The 16,453-nt window shown below is 42.4% G+C and overlaps 1 protein-coding gene across 12 annotated transcripts in view; it reads left to right on the top strand.

Moving 5' to 3' along the window:
* RHOBTB3 (Rho related BTB domain containing 3) overlaps window positions 1–10,689 on the top strand; it is a 139,067-nt gene extending 128,378 nt beyond the window's left edge. For all 12 annotated transcript variants that reach the window (XM_075932113.2, XM_014571319.4, XM_075932112.2 and 9 more), the window contains 4 exons: window positions 2,453–2,626; window positions 5,020–5,186; window positions 6,926–7,022; window positions 10,067–10,689. In XM_075932113.2, coding sequence (XP_075788228.2) covers window positions 2,453–2,626; window positions 5,020–5,186; window positions 6,926–7,022; window positions 10,067–10,182 — 554 coding nt within the window. In that variant the 3' untranslated portion in view covers window positions 10,183–10,689. The remainder of the gene's footprint in view (window positions 1–2,452; window positions 2,627–5,019; window positions 5,187–6,925; window positions 7,023–10,066) is intronic.
* The last annotated feature ends 5,764 nt before the right edge of the window (window positions 10,690–16,453 follow it).

The following is a 16,453-nucleotide window of genomic DNA, read 5'->3' as shown; positions in this document are numbered from 1 at the left end:
CAAAATGCCTCTCTCCAAAGACTAGACTATTATTGAATTATTTTGTTTTCCAGCTTGAAACATCCAGGGTCAAACATGAAGATTTAATCCTTCAAAAATGGGTATATGAAGAAAAGGAGAATTTTTTTTTGCCTTCAATATAGAATAAAAACAAAAGGATCTTTGATATTGAAAACAAAAAACTAATTCAAAACTTGGCAACCTATTACAGTTCAGCTCTAAGTTCTACTCTTGGAATATTCTTTGTGGGAAGCTGATGAAACAATAGCACCCACTACATATTTCAAAGAAAATATCACTGATGAATAAATTGACATTTTAAGAAGGAGCAGGCCCTCCATTACCAAAATGGCGGCTAAAGAATTTTTTAAAATGGCTTCTTACTGTTGTCTCAGAGTAAGTTCTACTCCAATTGTCCAGTCACAGCTGTGGTAATAAATCTCATTTTTTTTAAGTCGTATGGTTAGAAAAAGTTGAAAAATGTTGTGATGATCCTGCAAACTTAAGTGCTTAATGTTAGGTATGTGAATAGTTCCATTGAGTTTTCAGAATTTGGGCCCCTTGGCTATCATAATATTTGTATCTCAGTAAATGTTGCAACATTGTATACATATACTTGCTCCTAGTTGAAAAAATACCAAAAGTTATTTAATACTCTCAATACTGAATGTGTGTGTATATAATTATATGTAGTATGTCTTATTTAATATGCACCTCATACATATGTATATATACAGTAAAACTCCAGTGGTCCGGCATCCAGTGGTCCAGCACTCTTGATGGTCTGGCACCATCTGGAACCCGGAAGTGCTCCAGGCAGTTGGACAATTGGAGCTGCTCTGCCCCCGGCTTCCCCGAGTCAGCCACTGGTCAGTTTCAGCAGCGGCTGACTTGGGGACGCCTGGGGCAGAGCAGCTGAGGTGCTGCCGGGTTGGTCCCGCAGCGCCGAGGGATGCATCCCCCCCCCACACTCCACCCCAGACCTCTTATAGCCCCCCCCTTCTGATAGTCTGGCATATCTGATAATCCGGCACCCCCGGGTCCTAAAGGTGCCGGATTATCGGAAGTTTACTGTAGATATAAAATATACACAATAGCTATACCAATGTATTTAATGTATGCTAATTAGATAATCTGAAAATACACACAAGGATGAATAATAACAGAATAAAAAGTAAACACCATTTACGGATGCCTACAAGAAATAAGCCTTGTAAGTGATGAGGAGTTGAGTGAGGAATAGAATGTTTAGTATAATAAACAGGTCAGTTAATTGTAAAGATATATCCTTGTGTGAAAACTCTATATATTTGACTGTATAACTCTTCTCTGCTCTTCAGACATTATCTGTCTTATTAGGCTCTGATCCTGCAGTGTTTTGTATGTGGGTGAACTACTGAATTTGTATGAAGCCTATTCACTTGACTTGAGTGCAACATAGGTACAGATAATCCACCTAGACTCAAAAATTGTAAGGTCCAGGACTTGATCATAAGCTTTTCAAGGAAAGGACTATATAGCACAGGGGTGGGCAATAATTTTTGATGGGAGGGGGCCACTCCAAGATTTTGCAAAGTGGTTGAGGGCTTAAATCATTTCCCTGCCTGCTTGCCTGGCCACGTGCTTCATTGAATAACTGAGCTGAGGAGGGGCGGGGGGTGGTTCTTGGCTGCCTGTTATTCCAACAAGCAGCTTCCATTGGCTATTTTCTGGCCAGAAACCAGCCAATGGGATTGTGCTGGGGGCGGCTCCTGAAACTTCACCCCTCCCTCCAGTTTTAAAACAGAAATGGAACCCTGCAGCCGCGTATTTGCACAGTGCGCAGGACTGCGAGGTAAGCAGGGTAGCCTGCGTAGAACTCCCCACTGCCTCCTTGGGCTGGATCTGGTGGCTTGCTGGGCTGGATTAGTCTCACAGGCCAGATTTTGCCCAGGCCTGATATAGCACCTAGTACCATGGGATTCTGCCCTAATATAAAAACTAAATATTAAGGTCGCATAGGAAATAATGAGATAATATCTAGATATTATTATACATAAAGCATCCGATTTACTCTCATGTGAAATATTTAATTTAGGTTATATTCGTATTTGCTGAAACTGCCAAGAAGTTATTGGATTCTACATTGGATTATTTGCCTTAGTGTGTTTGAATGTGATCTTGCAAAGCCTTAGTTATGTCAGTGATGCTCCTGAAGTCAATGGTATGACTTGTCCAGTGGTTACTTGCCCAGTGCTGCAAATCCTTCTGTATACAAATAAAAAATATATGTGAGACACAATGATCCAAATCTTCAGCTGCTGCAAATTGTCATATCTCCATTGACTTCAATGGAGTGATGTCTGTTTCTGCCATTTGTGGATCTGGCCTGAAGTGATAAGTACTTCTTTGGTGTTGAGAGCAAGCTGTAGTAATAAATGTGTTGTAATTTTTTTGTTTTACATCTTAATAGGTGCTACTGTACCAGCCCATAAAGCAGTCCTCGTGGCTCGCTGTGAGGTAATGGCAGCTATGTTTAATGGAAGTTATATGGAAGCAAGTAGTTGTCTGGTTCCTGTTTATGGGGTTTCCAAGGATACCTTTCTCTCCTTCCTAGAGTATCTATATACTGACTCTTGTTGCCCAGGTAAGCAAATGTAAAAATATCTTATATCCTTTAACTCCTTGCATACTTCAGGTATATTTTTGCCCCCCACATTTTTGGGAGGGGGATAAGGAGGAAGAGATAAACCAGCACTTTTTTTCATTTCTCTGTGTCTGCAACATACAGAATGAAGGCTTCGTTTCTTCTCTAGTGATTCTAACCTATTTGACACAGCTGGAAAACGTATTAAAGTTTTATACTTCTCTGTAAATTAATATTCAGGTATAATGCCAAATAAGATGAAGTGAAAAGTTTCCAGTAGTATTCTTAACAGCTTCATCCTTTTGCATTTGTGTCAAAATAACAATGTTATAAACAAGTACATTGGAAAGAATTTTCATTACCAGATGCTGTAAATTCACTAGTAAAAATGTTCATATTGGTGAATGTATATTTGGTTAAAGATTTCTACTATCTGAAGATATTTCTTAGAAACTTTTTGTCTTAGTTGTGACTTCCTGTGGCACAATAAGAAAATGAAGAGCCCTTCTTTAAAAAGGAAAACATATTTTTTCATGACTTACCAAAATAGTGCATCATTCCAATGAAATATTTAATGGAATTAGTGTGAAGTAAAATAATAAATTGGTTTTTTCATCTTCTACTTAAATAACACAATGAAATTAAATCTGAAGTAATTTCAAGGCAATTCCAATGCTTTGAGGCCATTTTCTAGATTAAAACAGTATATTTAAACTTTCTTTCTAGTCAGAGTTCCAGGCTAGTACAACGCTTCGGATTTATACAAAGGACATATATAGACATAAAACATGTATTTTATTAATGTTATAGCAAAACTGATGACTATACTGTACAGGCAGTCCCCGGGTTACGTACAAGATAGGGACTATAGGTTTGTTCTTAAGTTGAATTTGTATGTAAGTCGGAACTGGCTCCAGATTCAGCTGCTGCCACTGAAACTGACCAGGGGCTGACTACAGGAAGCCGGAGGCAGAGTTGCTCTGCCCCCAGCTTCCTGGAATCAGCCTGATCAGTTTCAACAGCTGCTGAATCTGGAACCTGGGACAGAACAGCTGGGGCACTGCCCGGTAGGTTCCCACAGGACCAACCCGGCAGCACCCGAGCTGCTCTACCCAAGGCGTCCCGCAACAAAAGCCTGGTCTGCTGGGGGGGGGCGCACTATCTGCGCCCCCTCCCTCCCCAAGCACACCAGGGAAAGCCACTGGAAAAGCCAGGGGGACAGGAGCAAAGCCGCCCAGGTGGCGGCTTTGCTCGGGTGTCCCCGGTCTGCTGGGGGAGTCCAGCGGCTTTGCTGGACCCCCCCAGCAGACCAGAGGGACAGGAGCAAAGCCGCACAGGCGGAGGGAGTCCCGCTGCCTGGGCGGCTTTGCTCCCGGGCAAACGAGCAAAGCCGCCCAAGTGGCAGCTTTGCTCGGGTGTCCCATGTCTGCTGGGGGGGTCCAGCGGCTTTGCTGGACCCCCCCAGCAGACCAGGGAAACCGGGAGAAGCTTTTCTCGCCCCGGAGGACACGGGCGGCAACCTGCCGCCCGTGAGCTCCAGGGCGAGAAAAGCCCCGTTCGTAAGTGCGGATCAGACCTAAGTCGGATCCGCATAAGTTGAGGACTGCCTGTACTGCAGTAAATCACGAGCACAGATTTTGATTGAAGTAATTTTGGTTTTATAAACAAGCATGAAGACTATTGCAAATTTTAAGTTGCAGTAACTAAATATTTCATCTGCCTTCTCCTAGTGAACATGAATGAAACTACTTTTTAAAGTAACACTCCTTTTTCATCTCTTCCCTCCCTCCCCCGCTCTATCTGCTTAAATGTTGTCAGATTTACTGTTTGAGTTGAAACCTCGTTATATCATGTCTGACTTCATGAAATTTTGCATAATTTTATAAAAACAAATTATAGCCATACAGCAAAATGATATAAGTTGGAAGGTCAAATCCTAAATTCACTGAAGACTTCTCAATTGTGAGAGGACAGCAATATTTGACCCATACTCTAGAACTGTGGTATCCAACTATAGCAAACTAGCCACACTCAACAGGCCAAATAGACACATTGTTCAAGCCAATTAGCCACAATCAACTGGCCAAATAATCACATGTGACTGGTGGCTAGCTTGTTGGACACGGCAGCTTTAGAACACAGGAAGGTTTAGTAACAACATATTTGGAAGATAAAATAGTGACCACTCTTTGAAATTAAATACTTTTCTGCTAAAATAGATTTCACCTGTCAAAAATTGTGAAATACAGTACAGAAACATAAGCAAATGATCAGCAGTCCTTGGATTTTATTTCTATTCCAAGCAAATTTAAGTGGTTATTGTAAAAATGGTTTTAATCAGCCTGCCAATGAGTACAATAAACATAAGTCATGTTTTTTATTTTTTTTATCAGCCAGTGTTTTGCAAGCCATGTCTCTCTTGATTTGTGCTGAGATGTACCAGGTATCCAGACTCCAGCATATCTGTGAGCTTTATATCATCACACAGCTGCAGAGTATGCCTAGTAGGGAATTAGCATCTACAAGTCTCAGTGTTGTCAGTTTGCTTAGAAAAGCCAAGGTATGTATTGCTCAGACATGAATATGTAATACTTTAGTGATGGAATTTCTTCAAAATATTTTTGTTGATATTTCACTTTTCAGGGTTTGATATTTGTATCTGCTTTCTAGGGATTTATGATAGCATAATGAGAGAGCCAAGAACACAGCCTGCCAAGAACACAGCTTCTCCCTACCTTTGTGCTGTGAGAACTTTCTTATTTGTAGCATGGCTGTGCATTTGTGATACATCCTGGCACTGATGGCACATATAAGTAGTAATCCAGCTAATTTGTGCATCTTCTATCATAAAGCATTCAGTGAATCTAGATACAGTGGTTCCTCCTCTAATGCTAAGGAGCTATCTTCAACTGCACCACATCTCAGTAACACAGATGGACTGGACAGAGTGTGTGTTTGGAAATGATAAATAAACAACCAAGTGGTAAGAGGAAGATAGAGGAGCTGAGGAAAGAGGCGACCCAAAAATGAAAGACAAATTGGGGGAACAGAAAAGGAGGGTAAAAACAAGACAAAGATGAAATCATTTATAGGGGTCCTAGATAGAAAGTGCAGCCTCTTAAAAAAACAGTGTTTCATTAAAAAAAGGAGAGGGCAGAATTAGCATACTAATAATAAATTATTGCAAAAAATACATAAAGACAAGGGAGAGAGGAGCTAAGAGCTTTCTGTAGCATTAAACAGGGATTAGTTATACTTTGTTAGATAGCTAAATTTAGTTTAGCTTCTGTTATATTAACCAAACTTTTTTAGAAAAGATAGACATACTTTCAACAGTAACTTTGAAATTGAATTCTAACAGGGCCTGTATTTTCTCAGTTCTAGTCTGCTTTGTGGGACTGTTATGATGGTTGGCAGCTATTTGTTTTCTGCGTGTCTTCTGATATTTCAAACATGTTGTGTTGTAGTTTATTTTTTGGTAAATAGAGGTAATAATTAGAATAAAAATTGTCTTTTTAAAAATTTCTCCTATTACATCTGGTTTTCAGTAATTGTTAAGAGAAAGGGTCTCCTGATCATTCCCTTACAGATCTGGGAATCAAAAAACGATTAGCTTCTTCCTGTGACAACTGTTACTCAATTCTCCTTCCATATTTAACTGTGGAACAACTTCAGTAATAGCACCTGTGCTTTCTTGACTCTAACTACCTCATCTTCAGTTAAAAGCTTGAATTTCAAGGCTTTTCAGGTAGTTAACTAATTTCTTTCTTTAAAAAAGAAGAAAACCCTTTTCCATTATATTTAGACTGAAGAAGTGTTAAGTAATGCTAATTCTGAGCATGTAAGGACATAAGTACATCTTTCCAAAGTTTTATTTGTCTGTTTTATACGTTTAATCAAAATTATATCTCACTTCCCAGGACTTGCTATTTAAACACCATATAACAACAAAAATTTACTGCTGAACTCCACTGTGGGGAGGGGTTTGAGTATCTGCTGCTAAATACTCTTTAGCTAAGGAGTTTTCAACAGTTGTCACTATCCCCAGTTCACATGTAAAAAGGCTTGGGCATCTGTATGGTACTATATTTATTTCCATCTGATATTGCTCTCAGAATTTGTATGTCATTGCCAGTTTGTTGGGCTATTTTTTTCCCTAATGTATTTTTGTCCACACCTGCCATTCTTTGTTTGCTATGCTGTTATTTTGACACTAGACATCTTAAATTATTTTTTTCTTTACGCTTATTCTTTTTGTATTGTAGTGGTCATGAACACTATTTTGTTTCACTTTTGCAGTTTCACAACTCTGACTGCCTTTCAACTTGGCTCCTTCATTTTATTGCCACTAACTACCTCATCTTCAGTCAAAAGCCTGAATTTCAAGATCTTTCAGGTAGTTAACCAAATCTTGCCTTTTAAAAGGGGAGGGGGGGGAGACACGACCTTTTCCATTCTATTTAGACTGAAGAAGAAATGCTAAGTAATGCTGCTTCTGAGCATGTGAGAACATAGGTGCATCTTTTTGAAGTTTTATTTGTCTGTTTTAGACATTGAATCAAAATTACAACTTACTTCCCAGGACTTACTATTTAAACACCAAATAATAAGCAGAATATTTGTTTAAGAAAAAAGTTAGGGTCTCTGTATTGCTGATATAACTTATTAGGAAACAAGTGGTTAAATGGCACATCGTTCATGCAAATAAATCCAAGTGACAAAGCACTCAAGTCAAGTTGGTTTAAGAAATGGAAGTGGAAGATGTAAATTATTCAGTTTAAGCCAAACTTTGTGAGATGTATCCACCAGTTTGCTTTAGGAGAAATGTAGAAATCATCTGCCTGATTAATAGAAGTTGCATAAGCTCATCACCCATCACATTATAGCCCTATTGTACTCTGCTGATAGCTGTACTTATGCTTGTCCTGGTCAAGAAAATTGGCCATGGACATCCTCTGCTGCAGTTTGATTCAGGAAATGCTGGGACACTGAGTTAGAAAGATGTATGTTGCCTAACTATTATTAAGATTCTGTGTTTGTCACAGAAATCACAGATTCCTTGACTTTCCATGAGTTCTGCAGTAGCTAGTATACAGGCAGTCCCCGGGTTATGTACAAGATAGGGACTGTAGGTTTGTTCTTAAGTTGAATCTGTATGTAAGTCGGAACTAGCGTCCAGATTCTGCCGCTGCTGAAACTGACCGCCAGTTCTGACTTACATACAGAATCAACTTAAGAACCCCAGGCGTCCCCAAGTCAGCTGCTGCTGAACCTGATCAGCAGCTGATTCCAGGAAGCCCGGGGCAGAGCAACTCGGCCTCGGGCTTCCTGTAGTCAGCGCTGGTCAGTTTCAGCAGAAGCTGACTTGGGGACGCCTGGGGCAGAGCAGCTGGGGTGCTGCTGGGTTGCTCCAGTAGCGCCGCTCCTCGGTGCTACTGGACCAACCAAGCAGCACCCCATCTGCTCTGCCCCAGGCGTCCTGATTCAGCCGCTGCTGAAACTGACCAGCAGCAGCTGAATCAGGACCTGGGGCAGAGTAGCTGGGGTGCTGCCGGGTTGGTCCAGTAGTGCCCAGAGCGGCGCTGCAGGACCAATCGGCAGCACCCCAGCTGCTCTGCCCCAGGGTCCAAAACAAAAGCCTGGTCTGCTGGGGGGGGCACACTAGCTGCGCCCCCCCCCCCCCCCCCAGCCGACCACGGACACGGGGAGCAGAGCTGCAGCGGCAGCGGGGTGCCGCGCCTCTGAGGCTTTGCTCTGGCAAAGCCTCAGAGGTGCGGGACCCCGCCGTGGCTGCGGCTTCAGTCCCGGTGCCTGTGGTCTGCTGGGGACGGTCCCCAGCAGACCACAGGCACCTGGACTGAAGCCGCAGCCGCGGGGGGGTCCCGCGCCTCTGGCAAAGCCTCAGAGGCGCGGGGAACCGTCGCTGCTGCCGCTTCAGTCCCGGTGCCTGTGGTCTGCTGGGGACGGTCCCCAGCAGACCACAGGCACCCGGACTGAAGCTGCAGCAAAGCCTCAGAAGCACGGGAACCCGCCCGGTGCCCCTGGTCTGCTGGAGACGGTCTCCATCAGACCAGGGGCACCGGAGCAGCTTACGAACGGGGCTTTCTCGCCCTGGAGCTCGCAGGTAGCAATCCGCCACCTCGACCTCCGGGGCGAGAAAGCTCCGTTCGTAAGTGCGGATCCGACATAAGTCGGATCCGCGTAAGTCGGGGACTGCCTGTATCTGGCCTGAGGGCTGCCTGAGCTGCTCTGGCAGCCCTAGGGCCAGGTGTATTGGCTGCTTCTGGAGCAATCATGGTCCCCACCCCAGCTCCCCAGCATCAGGAGTTTGGGGAGGGGAGGGGCTTGGAGTGTGGGGGTTGTTTACCTGCGGAGGGAGGGTGGAGGGCTCCTGGGAAGTACAATAGGAATTCCTCTTCTGTGGTTTCTAGCTCCATATGCTGCGTCTGCCTGCAAGCACTACCCTCGCAATTCCCATTTGCTGTGGCTCCCGACTAATGAGAGCTGTAGAATTAGGTCTGGGGTAAGACTGGAGGCAGAACATGGAGCTAAGAGCTAGTGGTCACCACTTCCCAGGAGTTGGGTACCAAGCTTGCCACAGGTGACCTCTCTCCCAAGCATCTGTAGTAGCTTGCCCCCTCCAGCACCCACAGTGCCCCCAGGGCTGCCCCCCAAACTTCCCCTCCTCCCCAAATATTAGTCAAGGGGTTTATATATAGTACAAGTCATGGATAGGTTATAAGTTGTGTTTTATTTGTTTGTTTGTTTTATTGTTTATTGCCCCTGACTTGTCTGAATTTTACTAAAAATACCCATGACTAAAATGCAGACTTAATTATGATGACCTAAAACTGTTTATTGGTGGTGGTTGTTTTTTTAAGTTTTTTATGTTTTGAGAACACCTGTGACAAAATTAAAAAAAAATCAGCACACAACAAAAAGAAAATTCAGCATTAGGGCTTGTTTAACCTTTTGTCTCTTATCAGCAGCTTTCATTGATCTGTATGAAGTTGAGTTATTAGAGATGTATCCGCACCTCTTTGTCACTCGCAGTATAGGAAGTCATAGTGAAGAATGAACTACTCCTTGTTCATTTTGGCCACATAAGAAAGTGTACACTGTTGCTCCCTGTACTATATCTCTCTTGTAGATAAAGGATTTGTCTGTAGGATTGTCATCTTGGTGTCTCTTCTAAATACTAAGTTCATTTAAAATTTACTTAAATTTATCACAAGGGTATTGAGGCAGTTGATTTTTACACAGTTCATTGCTTAAAAAATATAGGCACAATGGACAGAATTTCAGCTTTAACTTTGTGTCTCCCTTCTGTTATGGATTTCTATGTTAATGTTGTTTAAACCGATTTTTAGAATTTTTCAGTTTGTATTTTATTTGTATATATACATAAGTTTAACATTGATACTATTTATGTACTTTTAGCGGACGAACGCGATTTTGTGGAGATGCACAGATGGCCTTCCAATACGTACCTGAAACAGCTTGCCGATTACAGGAACTACATTCACTCCCAGAAATGCCACTGTGTAGTAATGTAACCTGAAGATTGATTATTCACAAAGTGTTCATAGACTAGAGCATCAGAAACTGGGAGTTACGTGGAAGTTATTAAAACTGTAGCAGGGATTAAAATAAACGTTTGAATCCTGCTGAACTTTATAATGTGCTTGCTCAATGGTTTTTCATTAATAATGAATTACTGTGATGCTTTAAAGGAATTAAGAAATATACCATAGGACAGAATAAAGGAGTTAATCCAATATGTAACTCAGGCCTGGTCTAAACTACAAAGTTAATTCTTCATAAGCTGCATGTGTGCATATGCATGTGTTTATACCTATATTTGTCTCTTGCTGATGATGTTAGTACCCAGTTATAACAATGCAGAAACATTACTTCCCTGAACAGCATTAAGCCACGATTGATGTACTGAAGTTGATGCAATGTAAACGTAAACACTACGAGTATGTCTACACTACACGGGTATTTTGAAATAAGATATTTCGGAGTAATAATTCCCAAAATAACTATTTCAAAATAGCATATCCACACTACAGGGAAGCCTTCAAATTAGTCCAAGGCAGGCTCCCCTAATGTGGATGCACTACCTTGATTTAGAGCCCCAGGAAGCACTGGGGAGTAATTACTTTGAATGGCCCTGGGGAGGAGCTGCAGTGGATACTTTTGAGGAGTGAGGCAGAGGATGGGAGACGTGACTAGGGAGCTGCACCCATGCTATGAATTAGCACCTGTTTTGAGACTCCAGCAGTCCAGTCAGTCCCAGTAATCAAGCATAGGTGAGCCTACTGCAGGGGAAGGAACTTTAGATAAGTGTATAATTAATTTCCCATTATAATTGTGTATTGCTGGTGCCCCAGTTTAACAGGACATGGTTATTGACTTTTCATGAATTTACTTCTACTAAAACAGGTAGTAGTACAGCAAGAACAATTGCCTACTTTTCATTCTCTTGTAGAGTTAGGCAAGTGGGGCACGTGAAGCAATTTATATACAATGCCCCTTCAATTATCATGAGAGATCTCAATGAAACTTTCCTGGAAGTACTCTGCAATCCTCCTCTGAAAGTTTCTGGAGATGGCAGCCTTATATCTTCATTCATGGCAGGACACTTTCCCATGCCACTCAGCAGTAACTTCAGTAGGAACCCTTGTAGTACACTGGCTTGCAGCAGAAAGGTCTGGGTGGCTTTGGAACAGTAAACAGAGGTTATGGTGTCTGTGCCTTTATTATATCAGGAGTGAGGGAGCAGCTAAAATCATGACTACTGTGGCTGGCTAGTGTATACCACTCTGCACAAGCACTTTGAAGGAAAAATGTAAATAGCGTGTCTTCAACGTTTTCAATGTTCAGAAGAAGGGGGTTCTGAATCTTAACTTTCACTTTGTAACTATACTGACAGAGGTACCTCTGTGTTTTATCTGTGGCTGCCACTGTGGCTGTGAGGTTCTCCCTCCACACCAGTGTAACACCTCAGCTAGATGAGAAGAAAGAAAAGGTATCAGGATGATGTGTTCAGTGAGGTGCTGCATGCCAGTGATGCATCAAAAGGGGCTGGAGAGTGAACATTAGACAGTCCAGGGAAGGAAAAAGCAGATAGGAGAAAGTCCCAGTGGGAAAGGGAGAGGGAGATGCACCAGGATATAATGGAGCTTCTCTATCAGCAAACAAGAGATCCTGCAGACTCTTTTTGTTTCAACAATTCCAGGTTTTCCTCTCCTTGCAACCCATGGGAATCTCCATAACATCATCTACTATGGTCTTCCTTCACTTACTCTGTGGCATGAGGGATTTATCCCTATCCCTGCTACTCCTCCACAACAGACACTGAGGACAAGCACAGCCTCACATAAACAGCTCTGAAATCCACAGTTGCTGAGTATGTAGGTACCCTTTCCACTGGTGGTTCTGTTTCAGAAATATAGTCAGGTTTGTTAATGTATTTTTTTTTAAATTGCACAGATTTTCCTTTGCACTGGTTTTGCTACTGAATACTATTCTATGATTTGGAAAAAAAATTAGTTCACAACACATTCTCTAGAGTGCTTAGCAGTTCTGAAAGTATCTACTTAATTGTTTCTGTACAGTGTGACACAATTCATAGGTGTCGAGTATCAGAGGGGTAGCCGTTAGTCTGAATCTGCAAAAGCGGCAAGGAGTCCTGTGGCACCTTATAGACTAACCGAAATGTTGGAGCATAAGCTTTTGCGGGCAAAGACCCACTTCATCTGATGCATCTGACAAAGTGGGTCTTTGCCCACGAAAGGTTATGCTCCAACACTTTGGTTAGTTTATAAGGTGCCACAGGACTCCTTGCCCCTTTTACAATTCATAGGATCAGTACCAAATGACAGTCATAAATGTACAGCAGGTACCACTAAGAGTCAGTCTTGTAAGTGGACACCTATATCCCTTCAATCTTCCAAAAGAGCATAAAGTTGTATTTCTGTACCTATTAAGCTGATAGCAAACTCTTTAGTGCTGTTGGAGTGTTGCAGGTTCATGAGCCAGGGGAAAAAGAGGTAAGCTGGGTTGCTGGTATTTCAACATTGGCAATGTTAATATCATTTATGAAAGCTATGAAATCGACAGTAATATTTCTGTTTCAGGAGAATGTTCTATAGTGTAGGAAAGTTTCCTGAGAAAGTTCTGACTCCTACAGACAGTTGACAGTTAAATCATTTCAGCAACACCCAGCTGCCAAAGGGATCATAGTCACAAAGAAAGAGGTAACCATAGCTAGCTGCAGAGATTTGACTAATAGGACAACCTAGAACTTAAATCTATTTAATGGGAAGCCTTTGCAGAGTGATGTATCAGCTTAATGAGTTCATGGTGAACTGTGTATCTGAGTGGGGCTGTGCCATGTTGTACTAATTGGATTGGTTCCATTTGTGTGGATTCATTTTTTGATATGAGCAAAAATAATCAAGCCTAAAGGTCTTAAATAGGATCCCGATAGCATTGAGACACATTCTGGTGAGGAACGGATGATAGTAAGTAGCTTTTTCAAATATTTGTGTATATGCATTTAACAGCACTGAGTCTAAAATGAGACTGTCTTAACTAAAAAAAATAGATGTGTACAATAGCATGGATTTTATACAGGAAGCAAGTTCTTCAAAGTGATTCCTTCCGCTTACCAGCAAACCCACACTCTTACTTAAATTCAACTTTAACTAACTGTTCTTGAAAGATGTGGCACATGTAGTATGTCAGTGTTTGTTCCCATAGGGACAATGCAGCAAAAGGAATATTAATGAAAAAGTTACTTAGTCCTGAAAACAAGCTGTGATTAACCATTTTAAAGGCACCTGCAAAAGAAATAAAGGGGATGGATAGCTCAGTGGTTTGAGCATTGACCTGCTAAACCCAGGGTTTTGAGTTCAATCTTTGAAGGGGCCATCTGTCAGGGATGGTACTTGGCCCTGCCATGGGGGTAGGGGACTGGACTCAATGACCTCTCAAGGTCCCTTCCAGTTCTATGAGATAGGTATCTCCATTTATTATTTAAATAGCTGCCAGGCAAACATAGACCCACCATATAGATTGGTACCTGTAGTGCTTTTCTGTTAATAAAGAGGAAATGTTTTGTAACTCTACAAAGATAGTCTTTTGGAAATTCCACACTAGACTCCTAAGAGACTTTCTTCTGATGAGGTTTTAGAGATCCAGATGGTGTTTTCTATTTTGGGACAAATAATGGTACTCTGGCTCAAAATACTGATTGTTAGCTCAGTATAGGAATGATAATTAATAGTATTTATATAAACCTTTGTGTCTGATCTAACAGTTTTACAAACATGAGCAACATTATCTTCATTTCACAGATGAGGAATATTGAAACAGCGCTTGAGATTTGTTCAAGATCATATTGCTAGTAAGTGACAGGACTAGGAATAACACATTTGATATGGTCTCACATGATATTCTTATCAAACTAGGTAAATACAACTTAGATGCGGCTATGATAATGTGGATGCATAACTGGCTGGATAACCGTACTCAGAGTAGTTATTAATGGTTCACAATCCTGCTGGAAAGGAATAACAAGTGGGGTTCTGCAGGAGTCTGTTTTGGGGCCGGCTCTGTTCAATATCTTCATCAACAATTTAGATATTGATATAGAAAGTACGCTTATTAAGTTTGCAGATGATACCAAGCCGAGAGGGGTTGCGACTAATCTGGAGGATAGGGTCATAATTCAAAATGACCTGGACAAATTGGAGAAATAGTCTGAGGTAAACAGGATGAAGTTTAATGAAGACAAATGTAAAGTGCTCCACTTAGGAAGGAACAATCAGTTTCATACTTACAGAATGGGAAGTGACTGCCTGGGAAGGAGTACGGCAGAAAGGGATCTAGGGGTTATAGTGGACCACAAGTTGAATGAGTCAGCAGTGTGATGCTGTTACAAAGAAAGCAAACATGATTCTGGGATGCATTAACAGGTGTGTTGTGAGCAAGACACAAGAAATCATTCTTCTGCTCTTCTCTGCTCTGGTTAGGCCTCAGTTGGAGTATTGTGTCCAGTTCTGGGCACCGCATTTCAAGAAAGATGTGGAGAAATTGGAGAGGGTCCAGAGAACAGCACCGAGAATGATTAAAGGTCTAGAGAACATGACCTATGAGGGAAGGCTGAAGGAAGTGGGTTTGTTTAATTTAGAAAAGAGAAGATTGAGGGACATGATAGTTTTCAGATATCTAAAAGGGTGTCATGAGGAGGAGGGAGAAAACTTGTTCATCTTGGCCTCTGGGGATAGAACAAGAAGCTATGGGCTTAAACTGCAGCAAGGGAGGTTTAGGTTGGACGTTAGGAAAAAGTTCCTAACTGTCAGGGTAGGCAAATGTTGGAATAAATTGCCCAGGCAGGTTGTGGAATCTCCATCTGTGGAGATATTTAAGAGTAGGTTAGATAAATGTCTATCAGGGATGGTCTAGACAGTATTTGGTCCTGCCATGAGGGCAGGGGACTGGACTTGATGACCTCTCGAGGTCCCTTCCAGTTCTATGATTTGTCTCCTACAAGGAATAAAATGAGTCTATCAGAGGAAAAAAGATGTTGAAAATAAAATAAAAATGGTCATACGTTATGGGTGAAACTATATATGCATATAATTTAATAAATGTAAAAAAATATTTAATTATCTCCTTATTTCCTAATGTTTGTATCTGTTATCTACATCAGAAATTTTAAATTTCTATCATCAACTGGATGAATCACAAATTTTGAAGTTTTGAAAACTTAAAGCCATCAGCAAAAATGACTACAGAATTACAAAACTAATATGCACGAACAATTACTTATTAACATGCACCGTTAACATGCACCATTACACTGTCTACACTTACAAGTGGCCAGGTTAATCATTTAACTGGTGTTTGTATGCCCAAATACTAAATTCATATGTACAGTCACCGTAATTATATATACAAATTGTGTGTGAATGTTTGCTCATTATTGCATGTGGTTTTTAGCTGTTTGAAAATAGTCTGATCTGCTATTCTAGAATGTCTTGCCAATAACGCATGTACAGGCAGTCCCCGGGTTACGTACAAGATAGGGACTGTAGGTTTGTTCTTAAGTTGAATCTGTATGTAAGTCGGAACTAGCGTCCAGATTCAGCCACTGCTGAAACTGACCGCCAGTTCTGACTTACATACAGATTCAACTTCAGAACCCCAAGCGTCCCCAAGTCAGCTACTGCTGAAACTGATCAGCGACTGATTCCAGGAAGCCTGGGGCAGAGCAACTCTGCCTCGGGCTTCCTGTAGTCAGTGCTGGTCAGTTTCAGCAGCGGCTGACTTGGGGACGCCTGGGGCAGAGCAGCTGGGGTGCTGCTGGGTTGCTCCGGTAGCACCGCTCCTCGCTCCTCGGCGCTACTGGACCAACCCAGCAGCACCCCAGCTGCTCTGCCCCAGGCGTCCTGATTCAGCCACTGCTGAAACTGACCAGCAGCGGCTGAATCAGGACCTGGGGCAGAGCAGCTGGGGTGCTGCCGGGTTGGTCCAGTAGTGCCCAGAGCGGCGCTGCAGGACCAATTGGCAGCGCCCCAGCTGCTCTGCCCCAGGGTCCAAAACAAAAGCCTGGTCTGCTGGGGGGGGAGGGGGGCACACTAGCTGCGCCCCCCCCCCCCAGCAGACCAGGGACACGGGGAGCAGAGCCGCAGCGGCAGCAGGGTGCCGCGCCTCTGAGACTTTGCTCTGGCAAAGTCTCAGAGGCGCGGGACCCCGCCGTGGCTGCGGCTTCAGTCCCGGTGCCTCTGGTCTGCTGGGGACGGTCCCCAGCAG

Source organism: Pelodiscus sinensis, chromosome 6 (genome assembly GCF_052426305.1).
Source record: "Pelodiscus sinensis isolate ZL-2025 chromosome 6, ASM5242630v1, whole genome shotgun sequence".
Taxonomy (NCBI): Eukaryota; Metazoa; Chordata; order Testudines; family Trionychidae; genus Pelodiscus; species Pelodiscus sinensis.
This window is presented reverse-complemented; position numbering and strand designations above follow the sequence as displayed.